Genomic DNA, 20351 nt, shown 5'->3' with positions numbered 1-20351 from the left:
AAAAGAATGTTCAACTATCCACCCTACAATTTGAACCTGGGTCCTTCAGATTTTCATCTTTTTACAAAACTAAAGGACTTCTCAGGAGGAAAGACATTTCACAGTGATGAGGAACTGAAAGCGACTGCTGCCAGTCCATTGAGAAAATTAGAGGAATATGAAGCTGGGTTACAAAAACTCGTCACACGTTATGACAAATGCTAAAATGTACATGGTGACTATGTAGAGAAGTAGTTTAAAGTAAGTCGCCTATCAAAATGTGCAAATGTGCACCTATGGAATTTGAAGATGATACAGGTAAGATGTTTATTTAATTTTCAACTTAGTTCATAATCCTCCTTATTAAAATCCAGTAATTTTTCTCAAAACAAATCTCAATAAATGTATTGAGATATGTAAAATAATGTAATCTCTTGTATAATTTATAAACTAGGAAATGGAATACATTCAAGATCTATATATAAATTACACACAAATTAATGAAAATAACTGTATCTGTCTGGTCCACCACATGTAAAAAATTATTGAAATTAATGATCTGGATTGGTAAATTTGACAGTTTAATATTTATGTCTGTGATTATCTTCGATGAAACTGGGGCATTTTAAATCAACAAGTGGTGTTCACTGCATAATTTTGGATTTTGTGAAGGCTGTTTGTTTACACTCTAGGGAATACTTTTGTTTGATAAGAGTCAGTGTAACTGCTACCCAAGCATTTTATCAATAAACATTTACCATTTCTTAAGGATGTGTCAAAGTAAGCAAAGGGTAGGGGGATCCAGTTTTGCACCCAGGAAGCATTGGGGAGGAGGTACCAAAGAAATCATGTATGAAACTCATTATCTTAAAATCGTTGTTAGAAAATAGGAAATGTGTAGATTTCATGTTGAGGATTACAAGCTTCAAGAAGCTAACCTAACTTCTGAAACCATAAATTGGTGGTGGGGGAGGTGCTAAGTTGGAAATGTATCACTACACGTGGAGAATTTGAAACTAAGCCAACCTAGTCTTCATGACTCAATTCAATTTGTGCGAGGGGCACATGTTAGGTTAGTATCCCAGGGGACTGGAAAACGAATTTAGTCTTTGATGTTATGTTGGACTTGATTGACATGTTAAAAAAAAAAAGGTAAAGTTCTCTCCTGTGTGTTGCACAATGGCATGAAGGTACGGCCTCACAATTTCTTGATCTCTGCCATAGTGGAGGTCATGTGATCAGCACCACGCCCCAGCTGCCTTTGCCCCCCTCTTTCCTCTCTCCTCCCGAGAGAGAGAGAGCTCTCTCTCTTTCTCTGAGAGAGAGGGGGAGAGAGAGAGAGAGAGAGTCTAGGTACCCATTGATGAGAGGCTGGGTGAGCCCCAGAGCTGCTTATGTAGGGACATTGATCGAAAAATTCCACCCGCAAATCACCTACCTTGGGTCTCCCCCACATGGCAGTCAGACGCTCTACCTACTGAGCTGCCGCGGCTCACCTTAGATTATGTCCAGTTAGTTTCAAAGTTCTCGACACATATGGACATTTTCCAACTTAGCAGTTAGGTTAGTTTATTGTAATTGTTTTTCAAATCTTCTCATTGAATTTGTACGTTTTCTGTTTACTAGTAGCGATTCTAACATAATTATGCAGTTGCACCCATAGCAGGGTACAAAACATGGGTTCTCCACCTTAATTTACTTTGACTCTCCCTTAATAAAATTAAATTTCTAACCTTCTCCCAGATTACCTTAGCGATCACCAACAACGTGTCGTTCTTCCAGGAATCGTATCTAACTTTCTTCCTGTCCTCTCTGGAGTTCCACAGGGTAGTGTTCTAGGACCTCTCTTGTTCATATTATTCGTCGATGACCTTGCCGACCATCTCTCAGCTCCCTCTAGCAATTACCTTTTTTTTTTCGCAGATGACTAAAATTTTCAGAGAAATCTCCACTTCCGACGATACTCATCTTCTTCAGAATGACCTAACAACGTTTACTTCCTGGTGCCTGACATGGGACCTTACATTACATCCTGACAAGTGTACTACTCTCACTATCTCTCTCACGAAGAATCTGTTAAAGTCATCTTACTCCATCTCTGGCAATAACATCAAAGCAGTATCCTCTCACAAAGGCCTAGGCATTGTTTTCGACCAAAAACTCACATTTGAAGAACATATAACAGGCACAACAAAAAAGGCCATGCGTCTCTTAGGTTTACTGTGTCGTTTCACTGATGTGCAACCATCCATTTTACTAATGCATGTTACAGAAAATCTGGTGCCCCAAAACTTGTTCCCCCAAATGAAGTGTGCTGGAATACCATGGTAGATTGCTTGGAGTCGTATCTTAAAAGGCTGACTTTAACTTTGTTAAAAATTTGCGAAGAAAATAGTGAAAATATTGATAAAGCAGTTCAAACACAAGTTTCCAATTTTGTATTAAAGCTGAATGTAGAAGACATGCTTAATCGCTTAAAGCCTGTTGCCACTGCCCTTGATCAAGTACAGAAAAACAACTGCACCATCTCCGAGTCAGTACGTGTGTGGAAGAAACTTCAAATGGAAATTGGAGTTACAAATGAGAAAAACATGTAACAAAAATTCAAAAACAGATATAATATGGCTCTAACACCAGCCCATTTTTTAGCTTACATGCTGGATCCAAAAGAAAAGAATTCATCACTTGATTTAACTGGAAAAGAAAAGACAGCAGCATTTGATTTTGTAAAGTCGAAGTATCCATCAAGTTCAGTTCTTCCGTTAATTGTAAAGTTTCAGTCAAAAAGCTCACCTTTTCAAGAGTTACTTTTGCAGAATGAAGTCACATCACAGGTTACACCCTACGAATGGTGGAAAAGTCAAAAGAATCACATTGATAAATTTAATGACAAAGTTTTCCCCATTATTGAACGGTCGTTTACAGCACAGGCTTCTTCAGCATTCAGCATTCAAAATTATGCAATCGATTAGGCACAGAGAAAGCATCTAAATTTGTGTTTCTGTTTAAAGTATTTAATAGTGATGTAAAAATGTAAACTCTAAAAGCAAGCAGACAGAAAAAACAAAAATATTTTCAACAGACAAATGGTGTTTATAGTTCTTTAATTTTTATGTTCAAATCAATAACGAACCTGTAGGTACAGGATGTTAGTGCATTTTGAACTCAACTTCAAGTTTTAGTTAACTAGTTTGAGTATTGTACAGTAATATATGTCACTAACTTTTTTGTTCTTTCTTGTAATATTCAAGAGACATTTCTATATGAAATCTCTACATTATAGTTCTCAAAATGATATATTTTGTGTATAATTTTTTCAGTGAATTAGAATTTCGAGCAAGATGAATGTTCTGTAATCAAAGAAATAACTTAGTATTTACCTCGCAACTAGTCTAAATTAACTGTAACCAAATATTTTAAATTAATCTTTGTTTAAACAACAAGAAAAACTGGTTTTATGGTTGGTTTTCTTTAAAAAAAACTGTTTTTCTCCGACCCTACTCCACACATACAATTTGTATTTGTGAAAATGTATTGAATCTATTTCAGAAATATAGAAAATTTCTAAGTGCTCAAATAAGTATAGGATTGAGCGATGCACAACATACAGATGGGGGACAAAATAATACGAACACCTAATAGGGGGTTGGACCACCTTGTGACTGAAGTACACTTTGTATGCGACGTGGGATGGATGCATAGAGGTCATGCACAATGTTTAAGGGAATATGGAGCCATTCTTCCTCCAGAGCAGTCTCCAATTCCGAAAGTGTGGCTGGAGGCGGACTTCGAGCACGAAGTTGGGACTCCAAATATCCCCACAAATGTTCTATAATGTTCAGGTCAGGAGACTGTGGGGGCCATTCAAGATGTCCTACTTCATCGTAATATTCTTCAAACCATGTTTGGACAGACCCAGCAGTGTGGATAGGAGCGTTGTCGTCTTGAAAAAGCGGTCGGTCCCCAGGAAATAAAGTCTGGACAAAAGAATGGATATGATCCCCCAGAATGCTGCGATAGTGACTGGCATTGATCTTCCCATGCAGGAAAACAAGTGGTCCCACACCATGCCAAGATATCGCGCCCCATACCATAATGGACCCACCTCCATGCTTCACAGTCGGCAAGAGGCAGTCAGGATGAAATGCATCTCGAGGCGTTCTCCACACATAAACGCGCCCCGTGGTCTGAAATAACGTGAATGTTGATTCATCAGACCAGATGACTTGTTGCCACTGCTGTGGGGACCAACTTCTGTGAGCTCTGCACCATTGGCGTCGCTTGACAGCATTACGTGATGTCACCAATGGCTTACGAATTGCCACTCGGGCATGAATGTTTGCAGCATGGAGTTCCCTTTAGGCAGTCTTGGTTGAAATGGGCTCCTGGAGATGCCTGTTCATTTCAGATGTTATCTCGGATAACGATTGCTTGTGCTTTCGGGTCACTATGCGCTTCAACACCCTCCTATCCCGAGCAGCAAGCTTTGTCTTTCGTCCACTGTTGTGCTTTGAAGACGCCATCTTACCTTGTGTTGTGTACACTGTCATAACGGCTGATACTGTGCTCCTTGCACACCCAACAAGCTTTGAGGTTTCAGTCACCGTGGCTCCAGCTGAACGTGCTACAACAATCATGCCTCTTTGGAACTCTGTCAGGTCTGACATTGCAGTGTCTCTTGAGAGCGTACGATAGACGAATGAACCACCAATGACTGCAGTTGACAGACTAATACCTTCCCCTTCACAGCCACTAGGTGGCAGACTTCAGTGCCAGGTGGTGCTGCTGTACTGCCGGTGTGAATTGTGGCATACTTTTTCACAGGTGTTCGTATTATTTTGTCCCCCATCTGTACATCTCAGTACAATCAATAAAATACTTTATTTTTTTATAAATGAAGTTTCATTTTGTATAAAAGAATATTTACTTTTCTTCAATTCTTTATTGAATTCTAAAAATATTCATAATCAAACGAGCTCTTAAGACTAAAGGCTTGCTGCTGCAAACTTGAACTTTTGAAACCAAACAGCCACAAATCATTATAATTTCACTTCAATGCCACCTCTTCTCACATCACATTTCTAAATACTATACACCAAAAACAAATTTTGTATTTGGCCAACATTTTATTTGACAATAAGCATCTGATATTTACTTAGAAATAGAAGTCTATACATGTTCTTGTTACTACCATTGTCGGAATCACATTCCCTTCCAACTAGCCTCATGTTTTCAATGCTCAGTGTGTTCGTAACCATCTGGGAGAGCGTTCAGGTGAGGGTTATGGAAGAGTGAACGCTGTCCATCACCCCATGGGAATTTCTGCAAAAGAGAAGTCAAGCATTAACATTTTCCATGCTGCAATTGAAATAATCCACATTCTTATGATCCCTGTACGGTACCAGTAAATGCACTATTTCTGGATTATGCGAATACAATATTGTTCCTTACATCTCACAAAGACACCCTACATAGCCTAATGGTTAGCCATCTTGCCATTGGTGTAACAGTCCCACGTTTGATTCGCAGCGGGAGTTCAAAAATAATGATGTGGATTAGGGATGGCAACAAAACTCACATTTCAAATTATCCAATATCTATTTCAGATGCAACGGATTAATCCAAATATCCGGATAGTAAAGATTTGATTAAGTATTGGCAGAAAATCCGTACAGTAAAATACGAACATGATGAATAAAAGAATATGTGGATAGCCTGTAAAATGGATAAATGACAAGACTGCCCGGATAATGCAAACTTTCGGATAGAAAATTTTTATCTGGATTTGGCCATCCCTAGTGTGAACCTAGCATTGTGAGGGCAATTGAGGAGTTGTTTAAAAGCAACAGTAGTGAACTCTGGTCCCGAAAGCCAGAAAACAACGGTGACCATGCATAGCCCCAATGTAAAGTTGTCTTGCAGGCCTTGGCCTTCAAAGGACTCTTCGCTGACTGCTCTATATCTGATGAACTGAAGTTGCACAGTTCTGGTATTTTGTCTTAACGTTCATCTAGGTATGAGATCAAATTTCAGACTGTGTACGGGAGTCATGTAAAAGTTTGTTTGAAACTCACTTTATGCTCAAATACACTAACCGAGACTGAATAAGGAAATTAGAGCAAATTTATTTGTAGAGAAGGTATCTTAGAGGTAATGGTTCTGATTGTGTAATGATTTGCACAGGACAACACGGAAGGCATTGAGCATATTGAACATTCTTCCTCATGTAGTTTACGCTTGTTACAATACACTGTATTCAAACCCCCTTTTTGATTAACATTTTGGGAGAACACATGCTCCCATCACACACACTTATTTTTAGTTTAAAAGGTATAATGTATTAACTAAGAAGGAAAACATTAGGGAATTTTGGCATTGTACTTGAGTAAAGATCTGATTGATGGATGCTTCTGCAAATATTTAAGCCAATTAAAGATGGCCATTCTTCCATCCAGAATAGAACCTGCCTTTCCAGCCATAACGCTATCAGGTTCATGTACAGAGTTTACAAATAAATGTCTGATTTAGGGAGAGTATGTTTTTCTGAAACGCTACATCAAAAAGTGTTTCTTTAAACATTTGCAACAACCGTAAACATGAGGAATATTCCTACTAACTCTCTAGCCTTCTTAAACCCGAAGGTTCATGGCTGCAGCAACATCGGCCTTCCATATGTCCCTATCCTGAGCAAGATCTATATACTCTTTTCCATCCCTACCGATTTCCTTTATTATTCCTACAATGCAAACAATACATACATACAACAACAACAAAAAATAAGAATACTGGAAATAACTGGAAGAAATTTGAAGTTTAGAAAAACTAATTTGTGTACTTTAACGATGCAGTGTGTTAATTTGTCAAAAATTGTGTCGTGAAAAGTAGGTGGTGCAAGTGACAGCATTGTAAGGTGTCACTGTCTAAAGTATTCTCTTCTGCATGGAAAATCAGGAGACAGACGAGACGAAAGTGCTGAAATGCTATGGCAATCAACCCTAATAATCCTAAGTGACTTACTTTTATAAAGAGTAACATGGCAAGGATTAAGAGCATCGCACTTGACCCTGTCTAACTTACTTGGGTAAGCATACGAGAATACGTTCAGTACTTATAGACATGATCAGAATTGGGATTCATGTAAAAAACACGCCATTCTACCGAAATAACTCAAGGAAAACCAGTTAAAAATCAAATGTATTAAAAACAAGATAAAACTCATAACCTGAACCTTGTTTTGTACTCTGAATTAATGGTTAAAATGGTTGAAATGCATTCAAAAGTATACAAACATGATGTCCTGATCATGTCAGAGCATAACGTGTCTAATATTATTTAGTGAATACACCTCTACTATAAATCCTTCTCTCAGATAAAAAAAAAAAAAATAAACTGGACAATGTAAGTTACCTCCCCCACCTGTTCTCTGGAGAGAAAAACTATTTGCAAAAACTGAATGTGTCATACGACTTCTTTGACTCCCCGGAAAAAAATGTATGAGCCATTGGATATCACACATACTCACCTTCGTTCTAATTCTCATATGCTCATAAGCTACAAATTCTGGTGCCTCATGGGGCGAACTGGTTATTCCTATGTATGCGTTCACCATGCAGATGCCTACAGCTGGAAGGGCCACGAAGAATGAAAGGTTTCTCCACAACTTCATGCCACCTGCAAAAATGAAAAGTTTATTGTAATATGTTATTAACCAATAGCAATTATACAATATAGCCTAAAAATTGACAACTAAGGGAAGGGGGGGGGGGGGTGGTATTTTAAGGATGAAGATCTACCTAAGCCCCGTGACAGGTTAAGTTTGCAGCAGGTTTTATGTATTAATCCACGGTACAACAGGGCTCAGAATCTTCCGTGCTAGTCTTGCCTCAACCACCGAGGTGTTCATATCTCAGACAATGAGAAAATCCACAGTATTGCCAACCACACAACAGATCAACACCCGTACATGTATATCAAGCGGAATGTATTTTTGCTTCTTTAAGTTTCCTGAACCATACAATTTTTAAAGGACTTTCTGTGCATAAATTATGTAATAAATGTGTCATTGCTTAATATAAATTGCGAAATATCTTCAAAACATGAGGGGCGTGTGTGTGTTGAGCACATAAAGAAAGAAAAAAATTTAAAGTAAACAACAGGGCCCTTTTGAATGGAGGTAATGGTGAGTTATTGTTTTTGGTTTAGAAATAAATACATTTGTGAAAAAATTGTTTGCTTCGTTTGAAATACATCTGTTACTATAAGACACAAGCACTTCAAAGTTTACACAAAAATAGAATGATTTGTTATTGGTGATATACAATGTAGTGTATTTATTTAGTTATTGAATTTTTCCAGTACAGCAGAAGCCATTTTAAACCAGAAAGAACAACAGTAAAACAATAGACTAAGATTAAAAACACAAAAGAAAGTATAACATAAAATAAACAAATATAAAACAAGCCAAAAAAGTACCAAGGTAAATAGATCAGTTTCACAAAAGCACTACTTATGTACAATTTTTTCTATGTTGCTGATAAAAGATGGATATGAAGCGAATATATCTATTTGGTTTGAGATTATATTGAACTGATTAGGTAGCCTATGGAATAGTGAATGTTGTTTGAGTGAGAGCCTGGGAGTTGTAGTGTGGGAAGTTTCCTTGCTCCGTGTTTTATGTCTAGGCACTCTGAGTGAGAGTTCGTGGAGTGGGATGCTGCATCTCAAGTTTCCATTAATGATCTTATATAACAATTTCATATCTGCAATGTATCTACGAGTTTCTGGAGTATTAATATGCAGATATACAAGCAGATCTCTCTTAGACAGGTGTCTCAGGGCAGGCACTCTATATCGAACGATGGAGAGGAAAAAGCTGAGAACACTGTCGATCTTGGAGGTATGAGAATGGGCAGCCATGTTCCAGATTGGTGAACAATATTCTAGAATGGGGGACACAAAAGTCTTGAAGTAAATGGAAAGTGCTTTTGGGTTATTGATTTCGGTGAATCTATAAAGTAAGCCTAGCATCCGCATTGCCTTTTTTTGTCAGCTACAATTACTCTGGTTTCAATTCATGAATCACTTCGCTAAAACAGGATTCAAACCTTGGTCTGTCCATTTTCCCTTTCTTTGCACACGGAACAGTAAACATGCGTCTTCAACAATGCCTTCATTACTGCCAATATGTGAAACAATATGCTTCCCCCTCCACCCTTCCTGCCAGTCAACTCAGAGCTCAGCCCCTTCAATGAATGACTGGCAGTGGTTTTGCACGGTGGTATCCCCTCGCGCTTTGTTCAATGTACGCCACATTGACAAATAATAAACATGTTCTTCTCACGACAATATCTTTTAATACTGCGGAGATTCTTGTGTCGCCAACAATAAATAATAGTTTTCTCTTTCTGCACTAAAACAAACCCCAAATCATTCAACACCCGAGACTCAGTTCGTGCATACATTGACGGCAAATCACTCTCACTTGGCTGCGACAGTTGAAAGTTCATTGGGGTGGAGTATAAACTTTGTGCACTTTCTTCCAAATCAGTTAAACATGCATGGAGGTTAGACTTGTTGGGTTTGGTTCTTAGAAGACGAAAAATGCTTGTAGCAGCAATACCGTACATAAAAAAATATGGATGTTTACCAATAGAAGTACACATATCGTAATAATTTGTGTGCTTTGGATTTAACACTAGCAAAAATAACACTCTGCATTACTGAATTGTTTTTCTTAAAAATACCTACTTTCTGTAGCATATCTTGTATAACGTAATGAAACCTTTAAGGGGAAGAGTGACAATTACGCACCAGTTGTGCATTTATTTCAATATCATTGGTTTTAATGTGTCTCCGATGTATGAAATTGGTACCATCGGAAACACATGAAAATCGAATATTTTGTTTCGCATGTTTCGTACTTACCAATTGTGTATTGCGGAACATAGTTCAAGGTGCCATTATGCTCTTTACACGAAAACAAACAATTATTCACATTCTGAGTGCTTTTTTTTTTATTCCTTTCTTCGCTTCCGGAACACACAATATGACAGGCACATCTTGCCTCACATTGTAGGTATGCAGTGTTCCAACCTTCTTCACTGAAAAATACCTACTATTGTGTTCGTCACCGGTGGAAATTATACATTATGCACGGATAGCTGACAGATAGCCCAACGAACCATACACGGATAGCCCCATGAACCATTATGCACGGTAGCTCACCGATAGCTCCACGAACCATTTCCGATAAGGTTAGGTTAGGTTTGGTCACGTTAGGCAAGCATAGTAAACAAAAAAAAGGGGGGGCTGAAACACTGACAGGGGCTTACGTCATCAAACGTACGCAGCATCCAGTTGTCATAGGGCAAGCAAATGAAAGCAATGGCAATTGTGCGTCGGTGAGATATTTCTCTTGAAAAATACATGATTTCAATATATTCCACGATGAAAAAAAATACCTCGACGAACATTGTATACCTTGGAGAAACTAATTTCCGTAAGTAGTTTCGGTAAATATGCAATATCGTCCGAACGGATTTCTTCAAATTTACAGGAGAAACTACTTACCGAAATCTTCCTGTACCATTGTCAAAGTTCTTCGAGGTATTTTCTTTCGCGGAAACTGAAAACTTCACCATAGAATGCTGCAGAACAAGAAATAATCACTTTTTATGTAAGGAACTTGCATTTTCTGTAAAGCGACAACATTATGCTGTTGTTCCCATTATGTATCTGTCTGCAGATGGTGTGAGCATCGAAAGTCACGCAGTCTCGCCAGTGTTTCCAAACATGCTTTTTTTTACGAGACATTTTTTTTTCTAACAATGCTTACCTAACCTAACCTTCCCGGAAATGGTCTGTGGGGCTATCGTGAATGGTTTTTGGGGCTATCCGTCAATGGTTCATGAGGCTATTGTGAATGGTTCGTGAGGCTATCATGAATGGTTTTTTAGGGCTATCCGTCAATGGTTTGTGATGACATAATGAACACGAAAGTAGGTTGAAACACCGCGTACCCACTCCAAATGGACAAAACACAAGCACGACGTGCGATGATCCATGAAGAGTGCAAGCCATATTGTCTGTTACCCAAGCGGAACAAGGAAGACAAATAATGACTCGTAATATAAAAGTTGACACTATTGTATGGAAAAATACATAACTTCACCTTAAAGAATCTTCCGCAATGCAGAATAGGTAAGTATCAAAGCTAAAATTAACGAAATAAACGAATGAGAGGTGTTCGGGCGATATCGCATAATTACCATAGTTTCTTGTGTAAAATCGAAGAAATGTGTCTCCGATGTATGAAACTGTTACCATTTCCAATATACGGAACTGTTACCATAAATAGAATAGAATAGTTTTTTTTTTCTTTTCTACTGAGCGAGGTTCAGCCTAGGGCTGCTCTACCACCTAAATGAATCCCAGATAACAATATTATGTCATTATTTTTCATCGAGGAAAAATGATGTTGTCCGTATATGCTAAATTGAACGAAATGAGTGCTAATGGAACCTAACCTAACGTAACCTAGCAGGCATACCTCGTACCCGTGATGGTTCGAGGGGCTATCGTGAATTTTTGGGCTAACGTCAATGGTTTTTGGGGCTATCCGTGGATGGTTTGTGGGGCTATCTGTGGATGGTTTTTGGGGCTAACCTCAATGGTTTAATAATTACTCTATGTCAAAAATTGAACTTTTTTCGTGAAGTGTTTTTAATTTTTTTTTTTAAATTTAGGTATTTTTCGGTGAACAAGGTTCCAACACTGCATGTACACTCCAAATCAACAAAACACTGGCACACGCATGATGAACGGGTAAGCTATCGCCATATTGTGTGTGGAAATAAGGAAGAAGAGTGTAACAGTTTCATACATCGGAGACACATTTCTTCATTTTTACAGAAGAAACTACTTACGGAAATGAGTTTCTCTAAGGTTTCCAACTTTAGTCGAGGTATTTTCTTTCATCGTGGTATCTATTTGACCGGGAAATCATGTCAGTGTTTCCAATATATTTTTTTTTAACTATGCTTGCCTAACCTAACCTTATCGGAAATGGTTCGTGGGGCTATCCGTCAGCTACCCGTGCATAATGTACACTTCGCAACATCTTATTTGACCGCCCGAAAGAATTCTAAGTCCCGAAATCGTAAACTTAGCAACATTGCACTTCAGCTCCAGGTGAGAGTAGCCAACTTTGAGTAGGTCCTCACACTAGACGAAAAATGCTGCGGTGATACGTTTTCAATTTAACACTTTCCATGAACTTAGAAACTATAAACCGCTATTATAATACACAAACAGAAATAATAAATTGGAAAGAGAACCTTGAAGGATATTTATGAATCTGCTTGCTCGACTTGAAATTTGGGGGGGTTTGAAACACTGAATAGAGTTTTTCTCCCCCTGGAGGAAATTGCCATCAAGTTTGTGCAGAAAGAAGCAAATGTGTGAGGAGTTTATGCGACATTTTATTTACAATACCTTGCATAATATCGAACAGTTCTCAAAAACATATATTTTGCACAAATTGTCGAGAAAATGTGCTTGAAACACAGGAAGGTGGGAGTCTTTATAAACGTCAACATGTTTTTAAGGGTACAACGTCATTAAGTTAATGTAGAGCATTTGGTTAGGCACTGCTATCCTTATTTTTCATCAAGCATGAAAAGTCGCCGATTCAAATCCCGCCCTCTCCTCTTGCTTTTTTTCTTTATTTTGTTTGCTGTACAGATACCGTTGATATTAGAATATTTTAAAAATGAATCCGATGCACACTTGAGGGACATCCCTTCTGTGCATATTTCCCCTTAGAAGTTGGAGATTTCCAGGATTTAAAGTTAAAACTTTTCTTTTTAGTTATTGTTCATATGTTGTGTTAACACACACATCATGATTAATTCACAAATCACATATATGTATTCAGGATGCAAAATGTAATGTTATTTAAGTTATGTATTGCTTGTTCTTGACTGACACCTAAAATATTGATTATTTGATTTCGATATACTAAACAAAATATACAGTTATGTTAAGTAGTGATGTAGTGCAGTACTGTAATGAAGGAGAGCGTTTAATGAGTTCAAATTGCTAAGATTGGTAATTTCATGTCCGTTCCTTTGTAATGACTGTTGTCAATCCCCTCACCACCATCTTACCATGCATCGAAAAATAATAGTAAATCGTCAATTAACATAAGTAAATGGTTATTGCAACGGAGGCCGATTCGATAAGAAACTACTAATAAGTATTTATATAGTGAGTAACAAACAAAAAATTCAAAACCTCATAATGATCGTTAATTCCTCACTGCTTTGTATCTAAAATGTTTGTCTTCTTTGAACAGAAAGTACGAGTATCAGATATAACAAACTTTCCGCACTAGCTTTGCAATATTCAAAACCACCATTACAGACTTAGCTCTATGTAACTTGATTCTGCGCATTCCACGTGGCATGTGACTTCCTCCTATCATCGAAATAACTTTCTCTTACAATTTCCTTTCCTCTCGTGAAATACAGAGACCAATGTTAACTTCTTAGCACGGTGGATGAACTTTACACCCAACGATATACTCCTGAAAAAATCCTGCCTAGGTGGAGAATCGAACCTACGACCTCCCTCGTAAGAATCAAGCACTCTACCTCTTCCCCAGGTAGCTCATGTTAAAATTTTCTACCAGTTTGAAGAAACAAATTCAGACATAATGTCATATCTATAATTTCCTCATAGCAATTTTCATGAGGAAACGAATTCAGATAAAATCGAGAAACGCTGAAAGGGAAAAATGATGAACATGTCTATTGGTGTTTTGTCATATTTTGTAAATTGTATAAAAATTCAGTGTTTTGAGCAAGCAATCATTTGGTTACAAAGTATTTTGTTGTTTGTTTAAAGTAGGAACAAGAGAGCAAAAAGTAGTCATTTGAACCAGACCCTGTTTGACAAGAAACTTCAGCTTTTTTCCAAAGACTGTATGAAAAGAGAGAGAAACGTATGAAATATAAAATATGTGTGAAAATAAAACAATGGAAACCCTGCAAGATAATACTAACGAACTTCAAGCTATGAAAACATATTTTCGTGGTGGAAAACAGCAAGTCATTTTCGAAATATGAACTTGATTTTTTTCTGTATTAGAAAGTGGAGATATGGGACGATACGATCCCTCAGCAAGAAAAATTTAAGTAAGCAGTCTCCTTCTCTCCAACTTTTTCAATGGTCGTAATTAGTAATTAGGGTCCGGAAGTTGAGGAAAAATCAACTTTTTTCTGACCCTTAAAAACCATGCCAAACCTGATATGTCCGTTTTCCTTCAGTTAGAGCCTGAAAACACTTTTTATTAGTCAGTATTCTTAACAGTTTTTGCTCAATTTTTTACTTATTTTTGAGGTTTATTTTTCTCCTCCCCTGTTGTTTCGTGCATTTTAAATACAATTACTAGTAAAACTTACATATTTAGATTTCTTGACATGGTCCTCTTAGCAAATTCACCATGAATCGAAAATACGGTCAATGGAAAAGCATAATATTATTCTTAACTGAAATGTTTGGCAATGGATTAAAATACTTTGTGTGAAGATCTACTTTGAGGTTCTTTTTCCGGACACTATTATCGCTTTAATCTGTGGTTTTAAAGTAAAATTAGTCACAATATTAAATGCAATTACACTCTGGTATACGCGAAGCAGAACTGTATTTTCGGATGCTGGTCGACTACAGTATCATAGAAGGCCCACTCTGAAAAATGAATTGGTTGATTTGGTGTTTTCAAGTCAACACTATGCATAGTGAGGCTAATCGGGACTGGCCCTGTAGTTTAAAGTGGGATCCGAACCAAGTGCATAAAAGAACATGAACCGTGTGGTGTAGGGGGATCGTTTGCTTATGGAATGGAAGGTCATGGGTTCAAACCTACTTGTTTGCAAAATCTTTTGCGGGAAGTAAACGGCTTTGGACGAGAATGCTTATCTACGTTTCTTGGATATTTCCGTTGATATTTATGCGATTTATGTCCAGCATTTCCGGATGCAGAAAGTTAACATGTAAGTTAGCTTATAACAGCTGAATGAAAGGAAAATATTTCCTAAAATCCGGCAATCACTGAAAGATTAAAAACATTAGTAGAAGCATTACTTGAGGCATGCACAGTGGCGACGATTATGGAGTGTGGAGGGGCAGATTACCCAGCACTAAGCTAAAGATTATCTACCAAGGAAAAGAAACTGTCCTTGCCTCCCCCTCCCCACACCTTGCCCCATCAGTTTTGAAACCCAATCGCGGCCACTGAGCATGCATCGCATAAATATTTACAGTAACATCATATAATATTATATTACGTTATTAGAACACTTCGTACTCTGTAAATAAAAAGGAAAAAATAATAAGGAAAGGGTGGGATTAGAACCTACGATGTTTCGATCTTGACGAGAGCAGTAAAAAACGAAAGTGCTGTCATCTAACAAACTACTCCAGGAGATTGCTAACAGAAAGCTCAGTAAAACATGTTAATCTCAGTTGAAGCAACATTGTGCCAGGGTTTCGAACCATTTTTCGCCAAGAACCAAGGAAAAGACACACTTTGCAGAATCGTTTGATGATGTGCAAGGTATCTTTACTAAACATTTCGCATAAAATCATCATAAATTTGCCTTCTAGCATTCAAATGTGACCGCAATTCTTTCCAGGTGGATAAGAACCTGTTCAGTGTTTCACAATGCACATACATTTTCCTTTCATTTTCAAATTCAGATCGAAGAATCTTGAAATATTTTCAACATTCGTATTTCTACTTAACATTTTTTTGTCTACTCATATATTTTATTACTGCTTTAGGGTATATTTACTTTATGGAATGTGAAAGAATGAAAGAAAATCACAAGAGCGTTTTCATCAGGAAGAAGAAATGTTGCAAAGTTGACTACTCTTAGTTGGCTCTGAAGTGCAATGCTGCCAAATTTACGAATTCTGGACTTTGAAATTTTTCAGGGCGGTCAAATAAGATGTTGCAAAGTGTACAATTTGCACACATGACGAACACAATAGTAGGTATTTTTTGGTGAAGAAGGTTAGAAACAATGATATTCGAAAACAAAAGAAGCGATATCATTCGCAAAGTAAGCGATATTGCACCGTTACGTGCATTCGGCAGCACTTAGAAAAATGCGTTATTTTAGTAGAAAAAGTGTTTCGTTTTCGTGTAAAAAGCATAATGGCACCTTGAACTATGTTCCGCAATACACAATGGTAAGTACGAACCATGCTATACATAAAATATCCGATTTTAATGTGTCTCCGATCTATGAAACTGTTACCGAAGAAGAGTAAGTATTTGTTAATGTAAGAAATAGACATTATTTTCGTTAGAAATTCATTATTTCACCTAAGAAATGTAGAATAGTACGTTAGCAATGTAAAAAAGTGCGAAAGAAATGATTTATAGGTGTCTCACCTATAGTAAAGTAGTACCGTCATGGCATCATATTGGGGAAGGGGGAGGGTGCGGTACTATTATCGTATGAGGGAAACACCTACGAATCATATATTTCGGACTTCTTTACATTGCTAACGTGTTATTTTCGAATGTGGAACATTTTCTAAAGTGAAATAATGCATATCAATGTCTATTTCTTAGATTTACGAGTTACTTGTTGTTTCGAATCTGTAACACATTATGTCCGTGATAGCGTACTGGTTTAGGGGGCGTTCTGAGAGTGTTTTATCGATTTATGCAGTGTTGCAACCCCGTTCACCGGAAAATATCTACTTTCGTGCCCGGATTTGAAGGAATCCGTTTCCCTCATACGATAATGTTACCGAGGGTGCTACAGTTCACAACCAAAAGAGTGCACGAAAGAGCCAGATCTGGCTGCAAAAGAGCTAAGCTGGCAACAGTGCTCGGCAGCTGCCGAAGAGAGGACCTATGGAAAATTCTCTCCCCACTCTTAATGCAGAATAAAACCGACCCTTTAACCCAATTATTCTAGAATCAAACGGGAGCGTACCAAAATACGGACTAACATTAAAACTTAATGAAAAGTAATTCCGTTTGGTTACTATTATAACAAATTAACCCCGCACAATTTGCTATTGGGAAGAAATTCAACAGCTGAAAGTGTTATACTTTGATCCCATCCTCCTGCACTTTACGATTACTTTCTTTGCTAAGTTAACACAATATTAGTACCTGCATGGCCAGCGGTGGCAGATCCCCCTTGTACCTTGGCATGTTTTAGGGCTGTTGTAAATACATTACGAGACAAACTTCTTGCTGCCATCGCCATTTTTCCGAACCCAGAGCAGAAATAGAAGTGGTGGTATATATTTCTTATAGTCCGAGATTACAAAAGGCAGACGACACGATCACTACAAACCAATCAAACACAAGCTACTTTAAGGTTTCGGTTAATGAGCATTTCTGAAGGGCGGGTTCATTGGGTAACTTCAAGGAGTCGAGTAATCTGATTGTATGAGATTTCATTGGGCAAGAGAGAAACAATATAATGATCTTGAATAAAGATTCCTGAATTTAGAACTGAAGTACTAAAAATTATTTACAAAAAACATACAAGAGTCATAATATTTACTTCGTTCAGAATATTGAAAATAAATATCAATTCAATTAAAAAAATTATAGAAAGTCACCTGTTATATGATCGATTTGAACATCCTTGCGATTAGTTTTTACAGGGTAAATAATAATGGCGGGGTTCAAGTCTGGAGATGTGCAATAAATTTAATGTTGACGGAAATGTATTACCGTCGAAAGTAAGCCTGTAAGACAGTTTGTTTATAGGGGCATTTCATGGGAAATTCTAACGAGAAAGCAGACTGCCAAAAGTCTAGAAGCTGTAATAAACAGTATAGCTCATACCAAAGTCACGTACGTAAACACATTTGGAATTCTTTTAGTGCAAGTGTACATTTATAGTTGTTAATTTAATGTAAAACTGTCACCAGTGACACATAAATCTGATTAGCATGTAGAAGTTTTGTAACCACGAACAGATTAGATGCATTTTTAGAGGAGAGAATGTTATGTACATGACTTTTTTACACGATTTTATACATTGACCCACTTTTGATGTTTTATGTGTTTTGGGAATGATTTATTCAGCATTAGCAATGAATAAATATGTAGTAGAGGAAATCGTAAATGCTATATATTAGGGAATATGTTACTACCAGTAAATAGCATGCTGTAGTGTCCTATAGAAACTTGTCAAAGTTTCATGCTGTATTTTCTCTTTTTCTTCTATTTTCCGACCAGTTCAGCTTATCCAGTTTTGCCAATAACCTTAGTGGAAGGTCACTCGTTAGTAATGTCAGCCATCAGTCAACTTACAGTGTATCCAGGCCCTGGTCTAGAGTATCTAGGAGGAGGTATGTAAATTGAAAAGGATACATACATAATATGAAATATTTCAAGCTTAAATTGAATGTTTACAGGTTGTTTAACAGAAGTATTAATACTTATAAAATTTGAGTTGGTATGTCTGAATTAATTATTCACTCAACATATTAATTCAGTCTACATGCATAATTCTCAATAGCTATTAACTGAATGATCATATGTAGATTACATCCAAATGTTGAGCAAATAATTGCATTTTTATTATTGTTATTTGTTCAGCTCAAGTCCCCATTGTTTAATTCTGAACTAATTTCTATACACATGCATTTTTATGGTTCGATTTCTATGCATGTCTGTGGATACATACTTCCTAGTGATTAAGAACTGTATGTTTGCTGGAGAATGATTTTCCCTTCTGTATACTCCCATGTGATTCTGTGTATGTGAGTAGCAATTCCTTTAATGTGGTTTTGGATATGGACTGCCGTTACCATCCACTTCATGTGAGATGTGAAGGGATTTTCTGATTTGGACCTGGTATTATGTGATTAGGTATATTGTTGTTTCCATTAAATTGCTGCTTAATCTTCCTAAACCCTTTTGTATGTTTATGTAGGTTAGGTTTAGTATTCTTAGTATTTAAATAAACTTCAACAGCTGATCACACATATCTAGTTCCAAGCAAAAAAGAAATATTCTAACCACACGTTAAACTCTTGGTAATATTCCACGTTCAAGAATGGCTGCTAGGGTAAGGTATTTTTGAAATGATATTTATATTTTATGTAATAGTTTGTGAAACTCTTAACTGTGCTAGTTACTTCCTTGAAGCTTCCACAGTCATTTGCAGAACTCTACAAGACTTCCTAGCTCCTATAAAATTTTGCAAAAATCATCCAATATTTGGAACCAACCATTCTTGTAATGGTCATGAATTTGTGTGTTTACGCCATGGTGACTTCCTATGAACCTAAATGTTTAATCTCATGTGAGCAATCTTGGGTTTGTTTTCCAGTAAGAACATGGCATTCTCAGCATTGATGTGGTATTGTTAGGACCAGTGACAGCTGGTGGCAACTATGATGGGTAGTGCCAACGTGATCAAGAAATCGAAAAAAAACCCTCCGCAATGCCCCCCCCCACCCCCTCCTTGAGGTTGCACCAGTGGCCAAGATGTTTATCCTTGTTTGGTAACGTGGAAAACAATGTGTGTTTAAGTAATAACGTACTAATCTGATTCATCTTCACTCACTAATCTATCTTTATACACTACAGGACACTTCCCTAAAAATATAACAATTACAAGAGGTAAGGAAAAACAAATTCTATCACCTTTTCCTCCTCCATGCACACGTATTCTAACTGGATGTCGAAAATATCTTTGTTATGAAAAGAAATTGTCGAAATGCCAAAGGAAACTCGCATCATCATAGGATATTATTAAAAAAGTCTGGATGGCTCTCTTGGCGCATCTATCTGTTATCAAAAATGTTCCTTTAACTTTGGAAAAATACTAGGTTCGTTTCTCCAAAAGTAGGCAGAAATTACTTCCCCAACGGGTCTTACAAATCAGTCGTATTTAGCGACTTTTCTCTGAAGGTGGCAACTGTGTCAACACTGCGAAAATTCCCTCGTCGTGCCATGCGAAGACGGGCATGATTTCTTATGGGCTAACCCCGCCCCCTGCCACTTTGTTCTCGGCTCATGGTGGAAGTGTTCCTCACTGAGACTTCTTCAACCCTTTGCACATGTGTCAACTTGGTTAGGTCCATGGGTTAGGCCAACTCTTAGCTCTTACCTGGCGATGCAGTGAGGAGGTTGTGGTGGTCGTCACGTCAGTTTGACCGATTGCAAGATTCAAATCTCCTTGTCTAAACTATCAATGTATTCATTTAACAATGTTTGGTGAGGTATGCGTTTCGTCTGACGGTAGTGCCATGGCACGGTGGCTCTGCCCTTTTTAGGACAATTTAGGAACTACTAGAATAGGAGAAGCAGGTTTTCATTTCGA

The 20351-nt window shown here is 37.5% G+C and overlaps 2 protein-coding genes across 2 annotated transcripts in view; one reads left to right on the top strand and one right to left on the bottom strand.

Moving 5' to 3' along the window:
* Positions 1–4841: 4841 nt before the first annotated feature.
* Positions 4842–17333, bottom strand: LOC145989203 (cytochrome c oxidase subunit 6A, mitochondrial-like). The gene is made up of 3 exons (XM_083124504.1): positions 17174–17333; positions 7502–7650; positions 4842–5301 (listed from the first exon to the last, which is right to left on the bottom strand). Exons 1-3 carry the CDS (start codon positions 17268–17270, stop codon positions 5212–5214), a joined length of 336 nt encoding a protein of 111 aa, XP_082980630.1. The 5' UTR covers positions 17271–17333; the 3' UTR covers positions 4842–5211.
* Positions 17334–17688: 355 nt separating this feature from the next.
* S6KL (ribosomal protein S6 kinase like) overlaps positions 17689–20351 on the top strand; it is a 208766-nt gene continuing 206103 nt past the window's right edge. Inside the window, exons 1-2 of the mRNA XM_083123413.1 lie at positions 17689–17869; positions 18257–18369. Of these exons, the coding sequence (XP_082979539.1) occupies positions 17792–17869; positions 18257–18369 (191 nt within the window). The 5' untranslated portion in view covers positions 17689–17791. The remainder of the gene's footprint in view (positions 17870–18256; positions 18370–20351) is intronic.

Source organism: Lepisma saccharinum, chromosome 6, assembly GCF_977018435.1.
Source record: "Lepisma saccharinum chromosome 6, izLepSacc3.1, whole genome shotgun sequence".
Classification (NCBI taxonomy): Eukaryota; Metazoa; Arthropoda; class Insecta; order Zygentoma; family Lepismatidae; genus Lepisma; species Lepisma saccharinum.
Note: the sequence above shows the minus strand (reverse complement) of the source record. Positions and strands in the feature narration are given on the sequence as shown.

What these genes read in the sequence shown, in the direction of transcription:
- LOC145989203 (XM_083124504.1), bottom strand. Translation starts at nt 17,270, where the DNA reads ATGGCGATGGCAGCAAGAAGTTTGTCTCGTAATGTATTTACAACAGCC. An exon ending in TGCCACCGCTGGCCATGCAG is followed by an intron (nt 7,651 to 17,173) that starts GTACTAATATTG and finishes TCATTTTTGCAG; the next exon opens with GTGGCATGAAGTTGTGGAGA. An exon ending in ATATGAGAATTAGAACGAAG is followed by an intron (nt 5,302 to 7,501) that starts GTGAGTATGTGT and finishes TCTCTTTTGCAG; the next exon opens with AAATTCCCATGGGGTGATGG.